Below are 17478 nucleotides of genomic sequence, written 5' to 3'. Positions count from 1 at the left end.
ATAATTAATACAATATAAATAAATAAATTATTCCTACTTTCATTAGAGTCACCTGTACTGTTATATTTACAGTTTTCCAGTTACAGTTTTTTACCGATAATTTCTATGGCAGCTACATGTAGTCGTCCGATTTCCATAAAATTAAAACTGAAATTTTGGAATAATATAAAAGGGCTATATCTAAGATTTGATGAAAATCTGTTGAAAACTGAAAAAGTTATATTTTTTGTTTATTCTGATCAAGAGTATAGATTTTATACGGTCGGAGATGAATCTTTGCTGCGTTTTAAACTTCTGACTAAAAATAATAATACTAATAAATAAATAAATAAATAATAAAAATTAAGAAAACAAATAAATAATAAAACTTGCCGCGCTGGGAAGCATTTTATTTTTATTTAATTTTAGCGATAATCTTATTTAAAGAATATACATATTTGTAAAGTTTTTAAAATTTTCTTTGTGGATATTATTTATAATATAAATAAAATACTATAATACTAAAATAATTTCTAATTAATTTCTGTATAATTCTCCGCCCTGTTCTGTCGAGCGCTGCCTCTTGCTCTGGCATCCTCGCGGTTGGTTTTTCTATAGCCGGTACATTTTAAAGGATAACGAACGACAACAGCTGATATACAACAAAAATCTAAAATTGGAGAGTTGGAGACTTCAGCAAGTTTTTATGCAATACTTTTATATCGATAAGCCACAAACGCTAGACCGTGTCTATCTACATATCGATAGGCATCAATATCGCAACACGAAATATTTGGACACCACTATCGAAAAAATGTAAACAAACGAAGAAAAGCCATGTGTAGTCAGCTTTTAGAAATAAAAATAACGGCAAATAACGGTTCACGATCTAATGCGATTTAATTTAATTCTTAAAAACCCTGTCCATTATTTAAAACAGCTGTTAGGAATCAAGTCTACAAAAATTGCGACTGTCAAACATAAGCTTTACAACACTGACAGTCAATGTTAAGTAGGCGTGGGGAAAACCTTGGAAGGTGGTGAAAACAAAATTAACACTCAGAAGGTGCTTAAATTGCAGGAAAATAATTGGAAATATTTTTAACAAAATGTATCTACATTTGTATGCCAAACAACCACGTTTTGAGATCTCTTGCAGCATCCCTCGTGACCTATCGATAGGCAACACTCGCGAGCAGTACCACTGACCAGTACTACCCTCATATACATACTGCTTTGCCATTTTTATCATGGCGATTTCTTTTTGACATTTCACTACTACTGGTCGCACGTGTTTTCGGGTTAGGCTCTGTGCTAAATTTTAATTGAATCAAAGTGAGTAGCGGAAAAAACTGGGTTTTTGCGTTGATTAACAAGTGCATTCTGTCGCTGCCGACGTCCCGCAGATGAATCCGGAGAAGTTGAAGAAGTTGCAGGCGCAGGTGCGCATTGGCGGCAAGGGCACCCCTCGCCGCAAGAAGAAGATCGTCCACTCCACGCCCGCCACCGACGACAAGAAGTTGCAGTCGTCGCTGAAGAAGCTGTCGGTGAACACAATCCCCGGCATCGAGGAGGTGAACATCATCAAGAACGATGGCACCGTCATCCACTTCAACAACCCAAAGGCGCAGGCCTCTCTGCCGACGAACACGTTCGCCATCACCGGCCACGGTGAGAACAAGACGATCACGGAGATGGTACCTGGCATCCTCACGCAACTGGGGCCCCAGGACATCAACCAGCTGAAGAAGCTGGCCACGGAGATCGCCAATAAGAACGCCGCCGGCGGCGCAGCCGGTTCTGCTGGTGCTGATGCCGGTGACGATGATGTGCCCGATTTGGTCGAGAACTTCGAAGAGGTTGCCATCGCCGGCACGAAGGCTGCTGCCCCTGCTGACGGCGAAGTGGCGGCTTCCGCCTAAGAAGAAGGATTCACACCACATACACACATTAACACCGAACACATACAAACACACAAGGCAGAGGAGCGAAGGGAAATATACCGGGCATACCGCCCAGCCGGACACACTAAAACGCACGCCCTCAACATCGGGCAAAGCCGCCCGATACCGGACCCTGGTCTTGCGCACGGTATGTCGCTGGAATAGGCTTTCCCTTCGTCACCCTCTGCCTCTTTTTTGGGGGTCATGCTACACACTATACACTAAAAAAACAAAAAATAAAGGCATCCGAGCGAGCGCTGAACAGAAGCAACACCTAAACATAATACCTTACCATAATATGTAACGTACTAAGGGAACCTTCAAACCTAATCTAATAGTCATAGTTTGGAAGCGATCAAAATGTATTTTCCAAAGCGATTAAAGCACGTTTCCTTAATCCAATATTGGAATCCAAAAGCACTAATAATTTCTCCCAAAACACACCACACACTGCGCTCATTCATACATAACTATATACATAGATATATAAACAGTTTTACGGAAGAAGACGAAGAACAGAGGAGGAACAGTGATTAGGGGACGGAACGCAGACACTCCACAAGAAGTCATTGCCAGGCCGACGGGAAAGTTGAGGAGGAATGTATTTTTAGTTATATATAATTCCCGTTCCACTTCCAATCCAATTGTAACCCCCACACGCACACCACTTCGCTCCGCCTCCACAGTTCGAAACGTAAACAATGTGCAGTCGCCAATATTATTTCAATTTATGATACCAAAATTGTTGAAAACGTTTATTATAATTTGTAAACTATTTTTTTAGGCCTTCATACCACGCATACATTAAAAGAACTGTAAAAAACATATATCAATTCCATATTTATCTCATTTATTTTGGGAATTTACTAAATAACGTTTCGTTTTTTTTCTTGCATAACATTCATTTGTGTGTGTGCCTGTGCCTGGCAGCGCTTAATATGTGGGAAAGGGAGGGATGTGCTACAAAAAGCACGCGGCAGTTAAAACTTGTTGACATTGAAATTCGGCAGCTGTCTGCTTAAGACTCACGGCCCAGTTGAACGGGCTGCGTGAATCGAAGGCGCCTCAGGTGTTTTCCGGGGTTCAAGGAACAGCCGCCGAATATGCGTTCAAAACTAATACATATGTATGTAACATAATAATCTGGTCAAAAAGCAAAGGTGAAAAAGCTGAAACCCGGCGTACATATGTATGTGTGTTTGCCTTTGTGATGGAGGCGTGCGTTCGATAGTGTGTGTATGTTTTTGTTTAAAATTCTCTTAATGAGTCACCTTAAAAATCGCCCCAAAATTGTCAATTTTCAGGTTGTTGATTAGGGCGAAACGCAGTTTAACCGGAATGTTTCTTGAAGTTTCCATGTTTGCTGATTGCGGTAAGAGAACCTAAGTTCTTATCAGCGTTCAGCGAACCATAAAAAAACGAATTAAGACCGATGCAAATCTACACAAAGCACTGGTATAGTACGATCTCTCATTGTGTGCACATTGTGTGTGAGAAATGGGAGCTTGAAAAACATGTCAGTTTAATTCATGTTTGTATTGGTTATTTATTTACTTTTATTTCCCCTTTTTTTGCCACCGTTTAAATTTGCCGGTAGGCCTGCCAACTTACTAGAAATTTTTCTTTTAAATACAGTAGATATGTGGATTTAATGTATCATAACTTAGTTCAATGCATACTCTATTGGTGTTTTAAGAAGGTAACTTGTATAAAACTGTTAAAAGCCTTAGAAATCTCCATATTTTAATGAAATGAAATTAATTTGTGTGAATCGATAACTGATCAGTGTTGAAAAGCGGTTGCGTGTACTTTAATTTTAAGAATTCAGTTGGAATACAAAAATTGAAATTTGAAATTAAGGCATAATACTAAATTATTCTTTTAAGCATTATCTACGTTTCGTTGTTTACATTTCGATATTGTTCTTCACCATATCCTGCCACAAAAACCACAAAGTTTAAATACATTTTAATTTGTTGATGTTATCTTTAAATAACTTATTAATTGGACTAACTAGAGAGTACGAATTTCCTTTTTACATATGCCACAAACCACCTTACAGGCAGCACGATTAGAGATTGGAGTGTCCACTCGGTGTAACACCGGTGTTCCCTTCTCTGAAATGGGTTTCCTCTGGGGATTCACCCGGATCTGTGGAGTCTTTTGGTTTCGATCGCTTTCCACGCAGCAGCAAAGCAGAAAGCTTAACGGCACCGCCTCGCCCTCGTCCAAAGTCTGCGGAAGATTCCGGTTCCGGGTCTCTGGCAGGAGAAGACTGGCGAATCCTCCCAGGATAAGCAAAGTGCCCATGACGATCAGAGGCAGCACAAGCATTTGTTGGCCCTGTGAATGAATATATCTTCCATTACATTCTTAAAGAATCTGGCTGATCCCCGAATTACTCACCATATGGTTAATCATTGGAATCACTATAGGTCCCACCATGGCCACGACGGAGCTGAAGCTCATGCCCAGACCCCGCACCACCGTGGGATAGAGTTCCGATGCCAGCAGGGGGAGGACCACGAAGGACGAGCTGATGCCCATCTTGCCCACACAGTAGAGCAACAGGGTTATGCTTGGATAGAGGAAGGTGGCCACGCAGGCCACTCCGCCCACGAGCATGGAGATGAATAGGATCCAGCGGCGTCCAAAATAGCTCAGTCCTGGCCAGAGAAGCAGATATGTGGGCAGCTCCACCGCCCCGGCCAGGAAGAAGTTCCAGATCTCATCGCCACCGAGGGCGGGAGCATAGTAGCTCAATCCCACATAGACACTGGTATTGGCGAACCAAATAAGAGTGATAATGAGAGTCTTCCGGCGCATATTTTGTCCGCGAAACAAATCCACGATGCCGTAGTGGACACTTGACGCAGCCTCCGTCTCTGCTGCTTTGGTGCTGGCCAACTTCCGCTGCAGTCTCTCCACGAAGTCACGGTTCACCCGAACGCCATTAACTCTGGCCATCACCTTGAGGATTTTCATGGCCCTCCTGGTCTTTCCCACCGCCATTAGCCATCGCGGCGACTCCGGCAGCAGAAAAAAACAGGAGAAGAGCATTAAGAGGGGCATGGACACTGCCAAACTAAGCTCCCTCCAATCCCGGACGACATAAATTACACCGGCCAACACCACTAAGCCAAGGGAATAGGCGATATTCGAGACGATAGTACAGAAGACCCGCTTATCTGGACCCACCAGCTCGATGGCTAGCACATACGGACTGGCCAGGATCGCTGGTACCGTTAGGCCCACCACAAACCGCAGACCCAGCCAGGTGTAATAGTTCCAGGCGAAAGCACTTGCCGCACATGCAGTGATCTCCAGAAGCAGATAGGCGTAGAAGGAGGGACGTCTACCCCACAGATCCACCAAATATCCGAAGACATAGTTGCCCAAGAGGCCGCCCACCCCAAACACCACCAGAGCCAAGGTGACTAGGAAACTGCTGTCGCACACCAGGTTCCACTGTAAGGACAAAGAATATATTTTTATTGTATACGTTTAATGACATTAATTTTGTATTTAAGGCAAGGAAACTCACCTCTTGCACCACAGTACTGGAGTAGATGGATCTGTCGTAGTGCCAGCCATGCTGACAGGGTACCACATGCGCCGTGTCCGGCTGAAGTTTCAGAAGGTCCTCTGCCTGTTGTCGCATCAAGTCCGGAGGCGGACGATACTCCAGATAGCGCACTATATCGCTATAGTTCCTAGCATACATAGAGCACTCGGAAAAGCCGCCGTGGCGATTACGTGGAATGCTGAGGTTCTTCACCAGCTGAGCATAATCCTGGTTCCAGGGCTCCAACTCGGGAACCCGACACCAGTGTTGCGGTGTGGCCGCTATGAACAACTGACTGAAATATCACCATTATTATACAAACCATATTATATTACATTACTTAAGCTATATATGTCTTTTTATTCGCATTTTGTATAATTCTTTTTTAAAACCAAAAAAGGTGCCTAAAGTTTATACATTTCACCAATTGTAACATACGTTTTAACATCATTTGAATTGATTGTAAATCCAATCATTTTCCTAGTTTAGGCATCCTGGACTTCGTAATATATTTTATTTAAAATATGCTGAGATCTAGTTCTTGCCACCAAATATGTTTAGAAAAGTTACCATTCCTTGATTATCCAGTCTAAGCTTTTATTTTATGACTCAGTTTATATAAAGAGCATGTGAGACGAAAATTGATTTTGGTTATGAAAACAATAATTTCCCATGAAAAACTTGAATATCTTTTTATAAAACCATCTCGTAATATTGTTTCACCAAGTTAATTTAAAAAACCATGACGAATTATCAAAAAATCCAACAGGAGGTGGACCCACCTATAGGCGTGGAAGGCGCAGGGCAGGGCCGCTGGCAGTAAAACCGAACAGATGATGAACTTCTGATAGAGGCCAAAGGAGCCCACCTCCCGCAGCACTTCGTCAAAATCCATGTCCGCCCGCCAGTTAGAGATTCGCACAACTGACGATCACCTTGTCCACTTCCAGCTGCAGTCCAGGAACTGGCGGCACGGCAGGGGCTGATTGGACATAATTACATTACGGCTCTCGTGCACATTAATTAATTGGACACCGCGGCGTGGACAAGGTTCGAACTAGTTGTGCAGCGCCCCAAATCCCAGATCGCAGACCCAAATCAAAACGAGCTCTCGAGCTCAGCGGAGGGTTGGCTAGTAGGTTTGTATTTCTTGGTGGTCAAGGTGGCACTTGGTCACTAGTCGCTGGTATAAAATTAAGTTACATATCTCTAAAGCTGCAATGAAAACTATGGAAGATCGGCGTGGCAACATCTAACTACGGGACAGTCCGATTATGGTCAGTATGTACATGAAGATGTTGACGATGTCCAGGTAGAGGTTCAGCGCGGCGAAGATGTACTCCTCCGGACTGATGGAGTACTTGTGGTTACCACCCAGCATCAGCTGGGTGTCGTACACCAGATAAATGGAGAAGAGTAGGGCTCCCAAAGAGGCGTACAGCAGAGCAAACACCTTTCCCGGAATGAAGATTGCGATTATTCCGAAGATGATGAAGACCACAAGGCAGGCCACCAGAACTCCGCCGCACATGGTAAAGTCCCATTTCGTCTGCAGGGCGAACAGGGTGAGGCCGAGAGCCACCGCTGCCGTAATGCCCACCGCGATGAGCACCTCATCAGCCTCGTACTGACCGGCGATCATACCCAAGAGGAAGGACTCGGCGAGGGTGAACAGGAACAGGAATATAAAGTTCAGTGGCGTCTTCCGGCGCACGCCCTCGCAACAGGCCATACAAATCATGGTCACAATGAGGACGGCCTGAAAAATAAAGAATAGTTTAATAGGTAAAATCAGGAAAATTTGGAAAAATACGTTTGATGTGTCTAAATTTCAGGATGTGTCATTACTAAAAAGAAAGCCCCCGCAATACGCAGGCATTGTGGGTGATAGCTAATAAATTGCCCTTATTTAGCACATAAATAATGGAAACTTTTGATAACGCCTAATGTATAAATTTATTGATAGCTCACTACCAATTTATATGATTTAAAAATGTTACTGGGCTTTGGTAGGACAATGAAAGATGTTTTCATTTAAAACTTACGAGAGCAATCCATAACAGAGCCGGATTCTTCTGCACCCATTCCTGTGAAGCTTTCGAAAAGGTAAACACACAAACAAATCCAAAAGTGATCAACAATTGACACTAAAAATAGAAAATTAAAATTGTTAAAGATTATAAAATAATAAAATACATATTAAAAAGGAATACATAAAATATTTTAATCACTGAAATCTGAAAACTTTTACTTAACAAAAAACGTATTGATGACCAATTCATAGCGTTATCTAGCCACTTACCATCAATATCAGGTAAACTTTCCGAATGAATCCCTTCCGGATGCTCTGGTCATCGAAGGCGAAGCTCTTGTCCGCCTCCGCATCTGTATATGCCCCCGTTTCATCGCCTGTGTGGTTGGAGAACAGATCAAGGAAATATATAAGTTAATGGCATGACTAACCGTACTGGAAATGGTTGGCACTGCTCATGGCCTTAATCGCTGTGACTAACTAATAATATAGAAAAACTCTCACTGCCGCCGGTTACGTGCGAGTGGTTCAGCTTAATGGCGAACCCTTTTCCCAGGTGTTCACATATGGCCGACGACGATTTCAGATTAGCCACAACACCACGCTTATCACAGACCACTCTCTCGCTCCAGATAAGAGATATGATGTATATGTCTGGGTGAGTAACTGATATCAGCAGTGTTCAATACCCGCTCCCAATTAAATGGTGAAGTGAATCACGGAGGTATAGAGAGAACCTTCCCTGGCCTGCATTATCAGATGCAATTGGGCCAATACAAGGAGATTTTACAATCTCTTTTAGTGCTCTCCACGCTGCAGTGAGGTTTATATCACAGCCCATATATCTATAGCTATGTATATCTAATCTAAAAGCACTTTGCCTGCAAAAAACTCCTTCGTGCTTAACCCGTACTTGCCTTGCTGGTAGTGATACATTTTATGGCTACGCCTTGCTGGAATACACACGAGCTACTGAATAGGTCAACCCGAAAACTTAAACACACCGTAACTCTTGGTAACTTGGTGCGACTGTTGAAGATAACAGAGTGAACTGGGTGATTCGGTGCCTCCCAGTGATAAAGCGAAAAGGTATTCTCGATAAAGGCGTAGAAGTAATCCAACCGCCGGCTGTACACTCCCCTTGCAGACTACAGCTGCATCTGGTTTGAATCAACCCGGCTGGCGGAGAGAAGCCCCACAATGCCTGGGCTCTGTGGCAAGCTGTGGCTTTAATAAATAGATGCGCTTTATTGTGTGACTTTAAACTCAGTGTCGCTGCTTAGTTTACAATGTTCGGTCCTTGATTCGGGATTCCGCGCTAATTACAGACTGTTTTCTTGTTTTTTTTTTACGTAACAACGGCAAGCCAGGTTGCTTTTAATATATTCTCACATAAATATATGTTTATACGTGACTATTTATTGTTGGTTGCTCATTTGTGTATCTAAATGGCATATCATTTGGTATACATATAATTTTAATGTTTCTTTTTGTATGTTTTTTCTTTTTTGGGAATTTTGAAGAACTTTATCCACTGGGCACAAAAACCTCAACTTAATCAGTAATAAAAATACATAACGAAAAGCAAGTAAGTTCGTTTCACCTTAACTGACTTTTACAACTAGAAGGAAACACCGGAAGTAGGCAAACACAACGCGAAATAGAGATATAGATCGTAAGTAGTTTGAGTAATTCGTTAGTTTGAAGAGATTGCCTTCACTTGGGGGGGGCAAAAATTGTAAATACCGATGAGATTACGCGCGACAACAATATTCATATTCCGGCTAAAGCTAGACCCGGCTTAAACTGGTAAACAACATAATGGAAATCTTGCGAGCTTAGTCGCGTGATGCTCCGATTATAGTTAGAATGTACATGAAGATGTTGATGATGTCCAGGTAAAGATTCAGCGCCGCAAAGATGTACTCCTCGGGGCTGATCGAGTACTTGTGTTCGCCGCCCATCATCAGTTGGGTGTCGTAGATGAGGTAAACGGAGAATAGCAGCGCCCCGATTGAGGCGTACACCAGTGTAATGATCTTTCCCTTCATGAACATGGCCACGATACCGAAGATCAGGAACACCACCATGCAGACGATCAGGACGCCGCCCATCATGGTGAAGTCGTACTTAGTCTGCCAGGCAAACAGCGTTAGGGCCAGGCAAACCGCTGCGGTAATTCCCACTGCCAAGAGAACCTATCGGGAAACGGAATATATGAAATAAACTCGAATAGGAACCAGTTCCGCCGACTCACCTCGTTTGGAGCATATCTAGTGGCCGAGACACCCATTAAGAAGGACTGAGCTGCCGTGAATAAGCCCAGGAATATAAAATTGGTCGGTGTCTGGCGGCGCACACTCTCGCAGCAGGCCATGGAAAGCATGGTCACGAGCATCACGCCCAGAGCCACCCAGAAGAGCCAGATGTTTCGGTGGGCAAAGTCCTTTGTGCCCTGGTGGTACACAAACAGGGCAACGGCTCCAAAAGTTACTAGGAGTTGTCCCTGTAAGCAGAGGTGGGGGAAAACATTACTACAGCTGACATAAGGATCCCTGTTTTAAAGGTATTTATTCTTTTTAAATTCTAGAGCGGTCCAAAATCGGGTTTATTAAGCTAATAAGACGCAAATATGCAAAATATCCGGTTTTAAACTCAATACAATGAAACTGAAAGCTTAGAAATTAAATACAAAAAAGAGAACGAGTCTTTATTTCCTCAGAGTAAGATTGACCAAACTAAATTTAACGTAAGAGTTCCCTGACAAAGACAGATTAGTTAAGAGCGACACTCACCATCAGAATCAGGTACACCTTGCGAATGAATCCACGGCGGATGCTCTGGTCGTCAAAGGAGAAGTTTTTGGGCTGGCTCTCCGGATCGTCGTAGGCCCCGTAACCACCAGTCGGTGGAGGTGGCTGGATGAAGCCCGGCTGAGGAGCATAGCCACCGGGTGGTGGTCCCTGTCCGTAGGGCTGGCCATACGGCCCCTGTGGATAGGGCTGGGCGCCTCCTTGGGCGTACGGTGGATAGCCCTGTGGTGGTCCCTGCGGCGGGTAGCCTCCACCGCCATAGCCACCTTGAGGTGGATAGCCACCGCCGTAATTGTACTGCTGGTTGGGATCTGCGGGATGAGACATTTGACTGTAGTTTAACAATGACATTAGGATGTGTTCAAGTCATTTTGCTAGAGAAATCTAGCAACGAAGAAGTGTAAAATCTAAATGAGACGCTCTTCGCTCAAGAGTCGAGCTATCAAGCATCGAGCATCCACAAATACTCTACCGCAAATATGTACATTCAACCATGATAAGACAGAACATGTTACGAGCTAGCTAAGTGTGTGGGGAAAAAGTAACGATGAAATAATGAATCATATTTAAGGGGCGCGCTCCAGGGCACTCGGAGGAGCATTCAACGAGTCCGCACACCCCGGGGACAAACAAAAGCATGCGATTATCGTAAACCAACCGGAAAGCAGAACAACTCGCTTAGAAAATCAAGTAAATAAACCTTGGTATTGGGGATACTGGGGAACACTTTGCCAGGACATTATCGCAGATCTCACTCGCTGGCTTTAGCTCTTTCACTTTGGTGATTTCTACCGCCGATATACACCGCTGTGGAGTAGAGACCCAAGAAACGTTCCATTAGTTCGGCTTAGACCCTTCGCACTCACCTTGCATATTGCTCTCGCTTTTGCGGTGCACCAAGTTTAATGTATATTTTTACCTGCAAGCAAAAATAATAGAAAATGATTAGCGTTTGTTTACCGGTCTAATTTAATTAGTGAGTAAATAAATATATATGACTCTGGGTTTCACTCTTTTTGGTGGCATGCAACTTTAATTATCAATCAATTTGACACATTGTTGTAGCAACTTTCGCCTTATATACCCTTTTCATAGGGTATTATTATAAAGTAGTTAAGAGAACAACCCGAAGCCACGCAAAGAGATATTTCCTTTGAAAAAAAAGTATATTTACTATATACTGAGCCTGAGTTTCAAATGAATTACAGCTTGAAGAATAATCGCAAAAGAATATGTTCTTATCACTTGACACAAAACCTAGAGGTGACTGTGCTTCAATTCTTTGAAAGTTAATAAATAGGAAAAAATTATTTTATTCTATGTAGAACCTATAAGTCAATCATAAACCATATTATTTTAAGATGATATTGTTAATTTATAATTAGAAAAATTCATTATCTACATTATCCTGTAGCTTGTACATATTAAACAAAAACTATAAGGGTATTTAAACGTTCGTTATCCCAAAAGTTAACTTCCTTTATCGTTCAAAAAGTTCGGTTTGTTGTGGCAAAAATGACGTGTGCCTTTCAAGCTTTTGTTCGTGGGTGTGGAAGTGCTCTTTAAATGGCTGGCGACGTTTAGTACCAGCACAGTCAACAGCGACCCTGTTAACTTTTACGTTTTAATCTAGTCGCAACTATTAAATTGGTTCAGCTGCACGGGGATAGTCACACGCGTAAATAATACATACACAAGCTGCTGCTGCACGGTAAGTACTCGACGAAAATGGTGACTCACTCCGGCTGACCAGCTTCTCGAAATTACCGGGGAAGCACACCGTGCGATAAGTAATTGCCAGGACCCAATAAACCCACAACAGCTAAATTAACGTCTTAATGGCTATAATTACCTCTGGATTATGCACTTATTCGATCAAAAACAAACAAATTGTTCTTGTTTTTCTTGTTAATTGTTACCGAAAAATCGAACTAGAGATGAGGAGGAGACGTAGGAGTAATCGATAAAGCGCGCTTGACGCTTTCTACGATTTTTAATGCTATCGATGTTTTGCTCACGAATTTTCACTATTATTTTCAAACCAAAAAAAAAAACATTTTAAATATTCTTTAATTTTAAAAATAAAATAAAAGAAACGTTCAGTTAGTTTTGGAGGTTATAGTTCCGCCATCGTTATTCGTTATTTCATTTTAAAATGTTCATAGTACTGTTTAAGTGGGACCAGCTGTCGATAAGGAAAATGTCCGATCATTTGTAGGCAAAGGTTGGCTTTTTAAACGGAAACCTGTCGGGCACACTGCACCAACGCGATTCCGTGGATTTCACGGTGTGATTTATTTTCGTTTGTGAATAAAAAGGGCAGAATCCAAGTGGTAAGGCGTGTGAACTCGAATGCACTATTAAAATAAAAAACAATTTAGAACAAGAGCGAGAAAGATGAGCCATCACTGCGGCGCCACAAGTGCAGACCGTTTAGGTTATGTGCGAGACGAGCCGCATAGACAAAGAAACACCTACACCGCCCCCGGCCGAATCCCCGGAACGTATTGCCCGGACATATGGGAAGCCGTGGGCGGAGATTGGGTGACTGAACTGCAGTCCGGAAGCCAGTGCCACTTATTCGCAAACGGGTCACTTCATCCGCCGTGGGGTATAAATAGCAGCGTGACGCAACGTGTGCAAGTTTCCATCCTGTTGCTTATCATCGCCGACTCGTGCGGTTTTACGGTCTAGATTTTGTGGCACACCACTTATGCCCCCTTCCTCTTTCCATTCACAGCCGTTTTCGTGCATTCCAAGATGGTCGAAGACAAGGAGAACGTGGCCAACGGTGAGCAGGTCTCCAAGAAGGGAGCCAAGAAACAGGCCAAGGCCGCCAAGGTGAGTGATCTGAGGACGTGGCGTGTTTTGAACCTGCGATAACAACCTTATCTCTTTCAATCCACAAAGAAAGCCGAACAGAAGGCTGAGAACGCCTCGGCGGCTGCGGCCAACAATGCAGGCGGCGATTCTGCCGAGGATCATGCGGCCGGACGCTACGGTCTCTCTGAGATGATCCAGTCCAAGGACAAGCGCAGCGAACGAAACTTTGTGCCCGTCCACGAGCTGAGCGGCCAGTTGGGCACGGCGGGACTCGTTTGGGTGCGCGGCAGGGTGCATACATCACGTGCCAAAGGCAAGCAATGTTTCCTGATCCTGCGCCAACAGAGCAGCACGGTGCAGTGCATCCTGGCTGTGGGCGACATTATATCCAAGCAGATGGTCAAGTTTGCGGGCAAGTAAGTGCGATTTCGTCAGTAAAAACTACATTCGTTGAGATGCTGTAATCATACCTCAAAAATGTGAAATTCCTCTCTCACTTTATTGTGAAATTATAAGCCTTTGCTAATAAGCCCGCTTTACTCTTTTCAGTATTCCCAAGGAGAGCATTATCGATATCCAGGCCAAGCCTGTGGCCGTGTCCAGCAAGATCGAATCCTGCACGGAGCAGTCGCTGGAGTTGTGCGTTGAACAGATATTCGTGATTTCGCAGGCCAAGCCTCAGTTGCCGCTGCAAATCGAGGACGCCTCGCGTCCCGAGAATGCTGATGATGCCGATGGCTTGAATATTCGCGTGAACCAGGACACGCGCTTGGATAACCGAGTGCTGGATCTAAGAACGCCGGCGAATCAGGCCATTTTCCGATTGGAGGCGGGCGTGTGCCGCCTGTTCCGTGACATTCTTACCGAGCAGGGCTTCACAGAGATCCATACGCCCAAGATCATATCGGCGGCCAGTGAGGGCGGTGCCAATGTGTTTACTGTGAGCTACTTCAAGGACTCGGCCTATCTGGCGCAGTCGCCGCAGCTGTACAAGCAGATGGCCATCGCCGCCGACTTCGACAAGGTGTACACCGTGGGTGCCGTTTTCCGCGCGGAGGATTCCAACACCCATCGTCACTTGACCGAGTTTGTTGGCCTCGATCTGGAGATGGCCTTCAAATACCATTATCACGAGGTGCTGCACACGATCGGCAACACGTTTACGGCCATTTTTAAGGGACTGCGCGACAAGTACGCTCGGGAGATCGAGTCGGTGGGCCAGCAGTACAAGGTGGATGCCTTCAAATTTTTGGAGCCTCCACTAATCCTGCAGTTTGCCGAGGGCGTGGCTATGCTTCGCGAAGCAGGCGTAGAGACAGGCGATGAGGAGGATTTGTCAACACCCAACGAAAAGTTGCTTGGCCGTTTGGTCAAGGCAAAGTACGACACCGATTTCTACATCCTGGACAAGTTCCCGCTGGCGATAAGGCCCTTCTACACAATGCCCGACCCGAACAATCCCGTCTACTCCAACTCCTACGACATGTTCATGCGCGGCGAGGAGATCCTGTCCGGAGCACAGCGTATCCACGATCCTGAGTACTTAATGGAGCGGGCCAAGCACCATGGCATCGGTGAGTGTCTTTAAGATTTGGGTATCGGTTTGGATGATACTCATAAACATGTCTCTTTCTATTAATTTTTATTGCTAATGTTACATTTAGTCTAGGGAAAATACCTTAACTGATAAATTGTTTCAGTATTCTTTAAACTTAAATGGAAATCAACAAATATTAGTGTCAGCTAGAGTCTCGCACTATCTTCAAATGTACAAGTTTTAAAACACAACGATATCTTTATTAAAGTGAATATAATCTTATCGGTAGACCTTATTCAATAGCAGATAAGAAGCTGTGTTTTGCGATTATAATTGTTTGCAATAATATTTACTATTGTTTTTCCAGATACCTCCAAGATAGCGGCGTATATCGAGTCTTTCCGCTACGGGTGTCCCCCTCATGCTGGCGGTGGTATCGGTATGGAGCGAGTGGTGATGCTGTATCTGGGATTGGACAACATCCGCAAGACCTCCATGTTCCCACGCGATCCCAAGCGGTTAACGCCTTAAACTAAATCAACCCAAAGTCAAACAACTTTAATGTGAATTAAATTCGATGAAACACTGGTTTTACTTTCCCCTGTGACTTTCCAAGCATCAAATTCTTTTTATTTCGTAGTCGTATGTGTTTTCCTCTATTTCTCAAGACTAACATGCTGCGCAGGGTTGTTGTAAACAACCAAAAAATAGATAAACTGTACGAAAGAAGACTGCATTGGGTCCGATTTATTTCAAAATTAGCAAGAAAATAAATAATTGCGCGAATGTTTTGTACTTCAATTGTGGTGTTTGATTTAAGTGGATTTAATGAGAATTTTTGCATTAATTGAGAAATGGAGAAATATTAGAATGAAGCATTTTAGAATACATGTGGCATATTTGACAACTTTCCAATTTGAATCTTAAGGAACTCCATATTGAAAATAAAATTGGATTTTGTTATTAGGATAGACCAATGGAAATTGTAGCTTTGCTATTAATATTATTAAATAATGCTCAAGAAATGCAGAAAATGTAAATTTTAAAACTCTTACAAATAATTCTAAAATTAAATGCATATATACATATACATAAATATGCTATTTATTATTATTTTTAGAAGGATTGATTTCACGAAATAGATAAGTGTGTAAACAACATAGGAAAATTTGGTCTTAATACACAGAATGTTGACTGCCAACTGAACATTGTTAAAACGCAACCCTTTTGTAATCATCCTTGTGGATAAATTCTGGAGGATCATTTCCTGGTCCAGGAAGACACATTTTCTATTAGTTTTTATGAATTCACTCTCTTAAAAACGTTGGATAAATTTGATTGAGTTTTTTACTCAGCGGGTACAAGGGTATTATTAAAGCTTATTACCATTGCTAGCCAAGTCGATTTAGCCATGTCTGTCTGTCCGTGTAAGTGAAACAACAGATCTCAGAGTCTGTAAAGCAAGGGCTACAAATTTTCATATCCGTTGCATTAAGGTCAAGTTTATTTTAAAATTTAAGCATTCTCTTTTCCACCCCCACAAATGGAAAAAAAATCGGCGACTAAGGTATGTATATTCAAATAAATTTCGATATTGATATCGAATAACTTCGACCTGTGCAGAGGTGCAGTGAACATTTAAGATAAGAACCTGATAATAAAAATGTAAATTATTAGACAATAAAGATACTGTGTACGTAGGACTTCTGCAACATCAACATATGTACATTTGTGTTGACAGAACCAATGAATGCTGCTCAACGTGTTCCTATCAATAACTGTATTTCTTTTTTAGGCAACATGTTCCTTGCATCATATTTGCCCTAATTGTTCGACATTTTTTTCAGCTTTTACCCTGTTTAACCTATTTTCACATTAATTCGAACATATGTCCATGTATCTTTTCACTTTAACGGCAATATTTTGGGTACCGGGTATCTCAAAGTCGGTCACACTTCTACAGTTTTCCTAGAGGTTTTGAATAGGTTACAATGACAGTTTTAATATGATTTTTAAAACAATTAAGAAATTTTCTCTTAGTAAGATTTTACATATGTATTTTTAAATGCAGGAAGTTTTAAACACGTTTTTCTAGGGAATTATGCAATTCTGTTAAAATAAAAAAGGACGAGCTGTGATATTATTCGAAAATTATTTTACGAATAATTAAAGTATTTGACAGCAGTCAAAAGCTTGATCTTGCTTAATAGAAATTTAATGGAAAATACAGTGTAATAAACCTCCGTTTGGACAACGTTTGAATGTATTAAAGAAGGTATTAAAGATTTACAATGAAAACCATTTAACAAGTTTGGAAAAAGACTCAAAAACACTTTGATATTAAAGCCTATATTTCTTGCAGTTTACTTTAACTTTTATTCATTTTATTAATTGCAGTTTTTAATTTTACAAGTACTTTGTACAAGAGGACTGGAAATCACACCGTTAATCTTGGACTGCTTTCCAGGGGTCCTCTATTTGCGTGACTTTCCAGTGTTTCTTGTTGTTGTTCTTCCGAGAACGCGTAATCTTGAATGCAGCAATCAAAGCCAGTAGCTGCTCCGCATCCTGCACCTTGTCAACGGGTATCAGCAGCAAAATAAAACCGGGAAAAGGAGCAGGCACAATAAATTGTATTCATTTGCCATCAGATTATTATCAATACGTATACGTCACGGTGCTCGGATAGGCGGGTAGCGGGGCAGGAACTGTACGAAGGAGGGGCGGAGAGTGCAGAACAAACTGCGGGGGCACTGCAAACACTGTTGACACAGTTGGCGCATACT

General features: G+C 42.6%; 5 protein-coding genes and 1 long non-coding RNA gene across 15 annotated transcripts; 3 read left to right on the top strand and 3 right to left on the bottom strand.

Annotated features, from left to right (window-relative positions):
• Positions 1–725: 725 nt before the first annotated feature.
• Positions 726–2332, top strand: bic (bicaudal). Of its 2 annotated transcripts, XM_086838443.1 has the most exons (3): positions 789–1045; positions 1139–1314; positions 1386–2332. In XM_086838443.1, the coding sequence occupies exon 3, from the start codon at positions 1386–1388 to the stop codon at positions 1899–1901; it is 516 nt and encodes a 171-aa protein (XP_086694569.1). In that variant the 5' UTR covers positions 789–1045; positions 1139–1314; the 3' UTR covers positions 1902–2332. The 2 variants fall into 2 exon arrangements, with proteins under 2 accessions (XP_020815244.1, XP_086694569.1); XM_020959585.2 differs by having other exon boundaries at positions 726–1314.
• A 1189-nt stretch (positions 2333–3521) lies between these two features.
• LOC147642840 (uncharacterized) lies at positions 3522–4155 on the top strand. Its single transcript, XR_015272900.1, has 2 exons — positions 3522–3621; positions 3985–4155. It is a non-coding gene; the product is annotated as an uncharacterized LOC147642840 (long non-coding RNA).
• Balat (Beta-alanine transporter) lies at positions 3705–6514 on the bottom strand. Its single transcript, XM_020959584.2, has 4 exons — positions 6270–6514; positions 5467–5782; positions 4329–5390; positions 3705–4265 (listed from the first exon to the last, which is right to left on the bottom strand). The coding sequence occupies exons 1-4, from the start codon at positions 6380–6382 to the stop codon at positions 3936–3938; spliced, it is 1821 nt and encodes a 606-aa protein (XP_020815243.2). The 5' UTR covers positions 6383–6514; the 3' UTR covers positions 3705–3935.
• Positions 6515–6615: 101 nt separating this feature from the next.
• Positions 6616–8686, bottom strand: Lfg (Glutamate NMDA receptor-associated protein 1 lifeguard). 2 transcript variants are annotated; one of them, XM_020959608.2, is made up of 4 exons: positions 8437–8686; positions 7790–7896; positions 7533–7634; positions 6616–7246 (listed from the first exon to the last, which is right to left on the bottom strand). In XM_020959608.2, exons 1-4 carry the CDS (start codon positions 8453–8455, stop codon positions 6740–6742), a joined length of 735 nt encoding a protein of 244 aa, XP_020815267.1. In that variant the 5' UTR covers positions 8456–8686; the 3' UTR covers positions 6616–6739. The 2 variants fall into 2 exon arrangements, with proteins under 2 accessions (XP_020815267.1, XP_020815268.1); XM_020959609.2 differs by having other exon boundaries at positions 7790–7872; positions 7951–8669.
• Positions 8687–8747: 61 nt separating this feature from the next.
• Nmda1 (N-methyl-D-aspartate receptor-associated protein) lies at positions 8748–12525 on the bottom strand. 6 transcript variants are annotated; one of them, XM_020959318.2, is made up of 6 exons: positions 11920–12019; positions 11507–11612; positions 11199–11251; positions 10315–10643; positions 9777–10025; positions 8748–9717 (listed from the first exon to the last, which is right to left on the bottom strand). In XM_020959318.2, exons 3-6 carry the CDS (start codon positions 11203–11205, stop codon positions 9358–9360), a joined length of 945 nt encoding a protein of 314 aa, XP_020814977.1. In that variant the 5' UTR covers positions 11206–11251; positions 11507–11612; positions 11920–12019; the 3' UTR covers positions 8748–9357. The 6 variants fall into 6 exon arrangements, with proteins under 6 accessions (XP_020814977.1, XP_020814975.1, XP_020814976.1 ...); XM_020959316.2 differs by lacking the exons at positions 11199–11251; positions 11507–11612; positions 11920–12019 and adding exons at positions 11033–11139; positions 12185–12525; XM_020959317.2 differs by lacking the exons at positions 11507–11612; positions 11920–12019 and adding an exon at positions 12185–12435.
• Positions 11790–15493, top strand: AspRS (aspartyl-tRNA synthetase). Of its 3 annotated transcripts, none has more exons than XM_086838440.1 (5): positions 11790–12043; positions 13073–13173; positions 13243–13571; positions 13705–14729; positions 15060–15493. In XM_086838440.1, the coding sequence occupies exons 2-5, from the start codon at positions 13093–13095 to the stop codon at positions 15221–15223; spliced, it is 1599 nt and encodes a 532-aa protein (XP_086694566.1). In that variant the 5' UTR covers positions 11790–12043; positions 13073–13092; the 3' UTR covers positions 15224–15493. The 3 variants fall into 3 exon arrangements, with proteins under 3 accessions (XP_086694566.1, XP_020814974.1, XP_086694565.1); XM_020959315.2 differs by lacking the exon at positions 11790–12043 and adding an exon at positions 12526–12665; XM_086838439.1 differs by lacking the exon at positions 11790–12043 and adding an exon at positions 12711–12943.
• The last annotated feature ends 1985 nt before the right edge of the window (positions 15494–17478 follow it).

This window comes from Drosophila serrata, unplaced genomic scaffold, assembly GCF_035046125.1.
Source record: "Drosophila serrata isolate PLE 108 unplaced genomic scaffold, ASM3504612v1 contig_347, whole genome shotgun sequence".
NCBI classification, from domain to species: Eukaryota; Metazoa; Arthropoda; class Insecta; order Diptera; family Drosophilidae; genus Drosophila; species Drosophila serrata.
Note: the sequence above shows the minus strand (reverse complement) of the source record. Positions and strands in the feature narration are given on the sequence as shown.

What these genes read in the sequence shown, in the direction of transcription:
- Nmda1 (XM_020959316.2), bottom strand. Translation starts at nt 11,072, where the DNA reads ATGTCCTGGCAAAGTGTTCCCCAGTATCCCCAATACCAAG. An exon ending in CCAGTATCCCCAATACCAAG is followed by an intron (nt 10,644 to 11,032) that starts GTTTATTTACTT and finishes CTCATCCCGCAG; the next exon opens with ATCCCAACCAGCAGTACAAT. An exon ending in CTAGATATGCTCCAAACGAG is followed by an intron (nt 9,718 to 9,776) that starts GTGAGTCGGCGG and finishes GTTTCCCGATAG; the next exon opens with GTTCTCTTGGCAGTGGGAAT.
- Lfg (XM_020959608.2), bottom strand. An exon ending in AAGTTTACCTGATATTGATG is followed by an intron (nt 7,635 to 7,789) that starts GTAAGTGGCTAG and finishes TTCTATTTTTAG; the next exon opens with TGTCAATTGTTGATCACTTT. An exon ending in CTCTGTTATGGATTGCTCTC is followed by an intron (nt 7,247 to 7,532) that starts GTAAGTTTTAAA and finishes TTTATTTTTCAG; the next exon opens with GCCGTCCTCATTGTGACCAT.
- AspRS (XM_086838439.1), top strand. Translation starts at nt 12,730, where the DNA reads ATGAGCCATCACTGCGGCGCCACAAGTGCAGACCGTTTAGGTTATGTG. An exon ending in GTCACTTCATCCGCCGTGGG is followed by an intron (nt 12,944 to 13,072) that starts GTATAAATAGCA and finishes TTCCATTCACAG; the next exon opens with CCGTTTTCGTGCATTCCAAG. An exon ending in GGCCAAGCACCATGGCATCG is followed by an intron (nt 14,730 to 15,059) that starts GTGAGTGTCTTT and finishes TTGTTTTTCCAG; the next exon opens with ATACCTCCAAGATAGCGGCG.
- Balat (XM_020959584.2), bottom strand. Translation starts at nt 6,382, where the DNA reads ATGGATTTTGACGAAGTGCTGCGGGAGGTGGGCTCCTTTGGCCTCTAT. An exon ending in TGCGCCTTCCACGCCTATAG is followed by an intron (nt 5,783 to 6,269) that starts GTGGGTCCACCT and finishes GTGATATTTCAG; the next exon opens with TCAGTTGTTCATAGCGGCCA. An exon ending in TTCCAATGATTAACCATATG is followed by an intron (nt 4,266 to 4,328) that starts GTGAGTAATTCG and finishes ATTCATTCACAG; the next exon opens with GGCCAACAAATGCTTGTGCT.
- bic (XM_020959585.2), top strand. Translation starts at nt 1,386, where the DNA reads ATGAATCCGGAGAAGTTGAAGAAGTTGCAGGCGCAGGTGCGCATTGGC.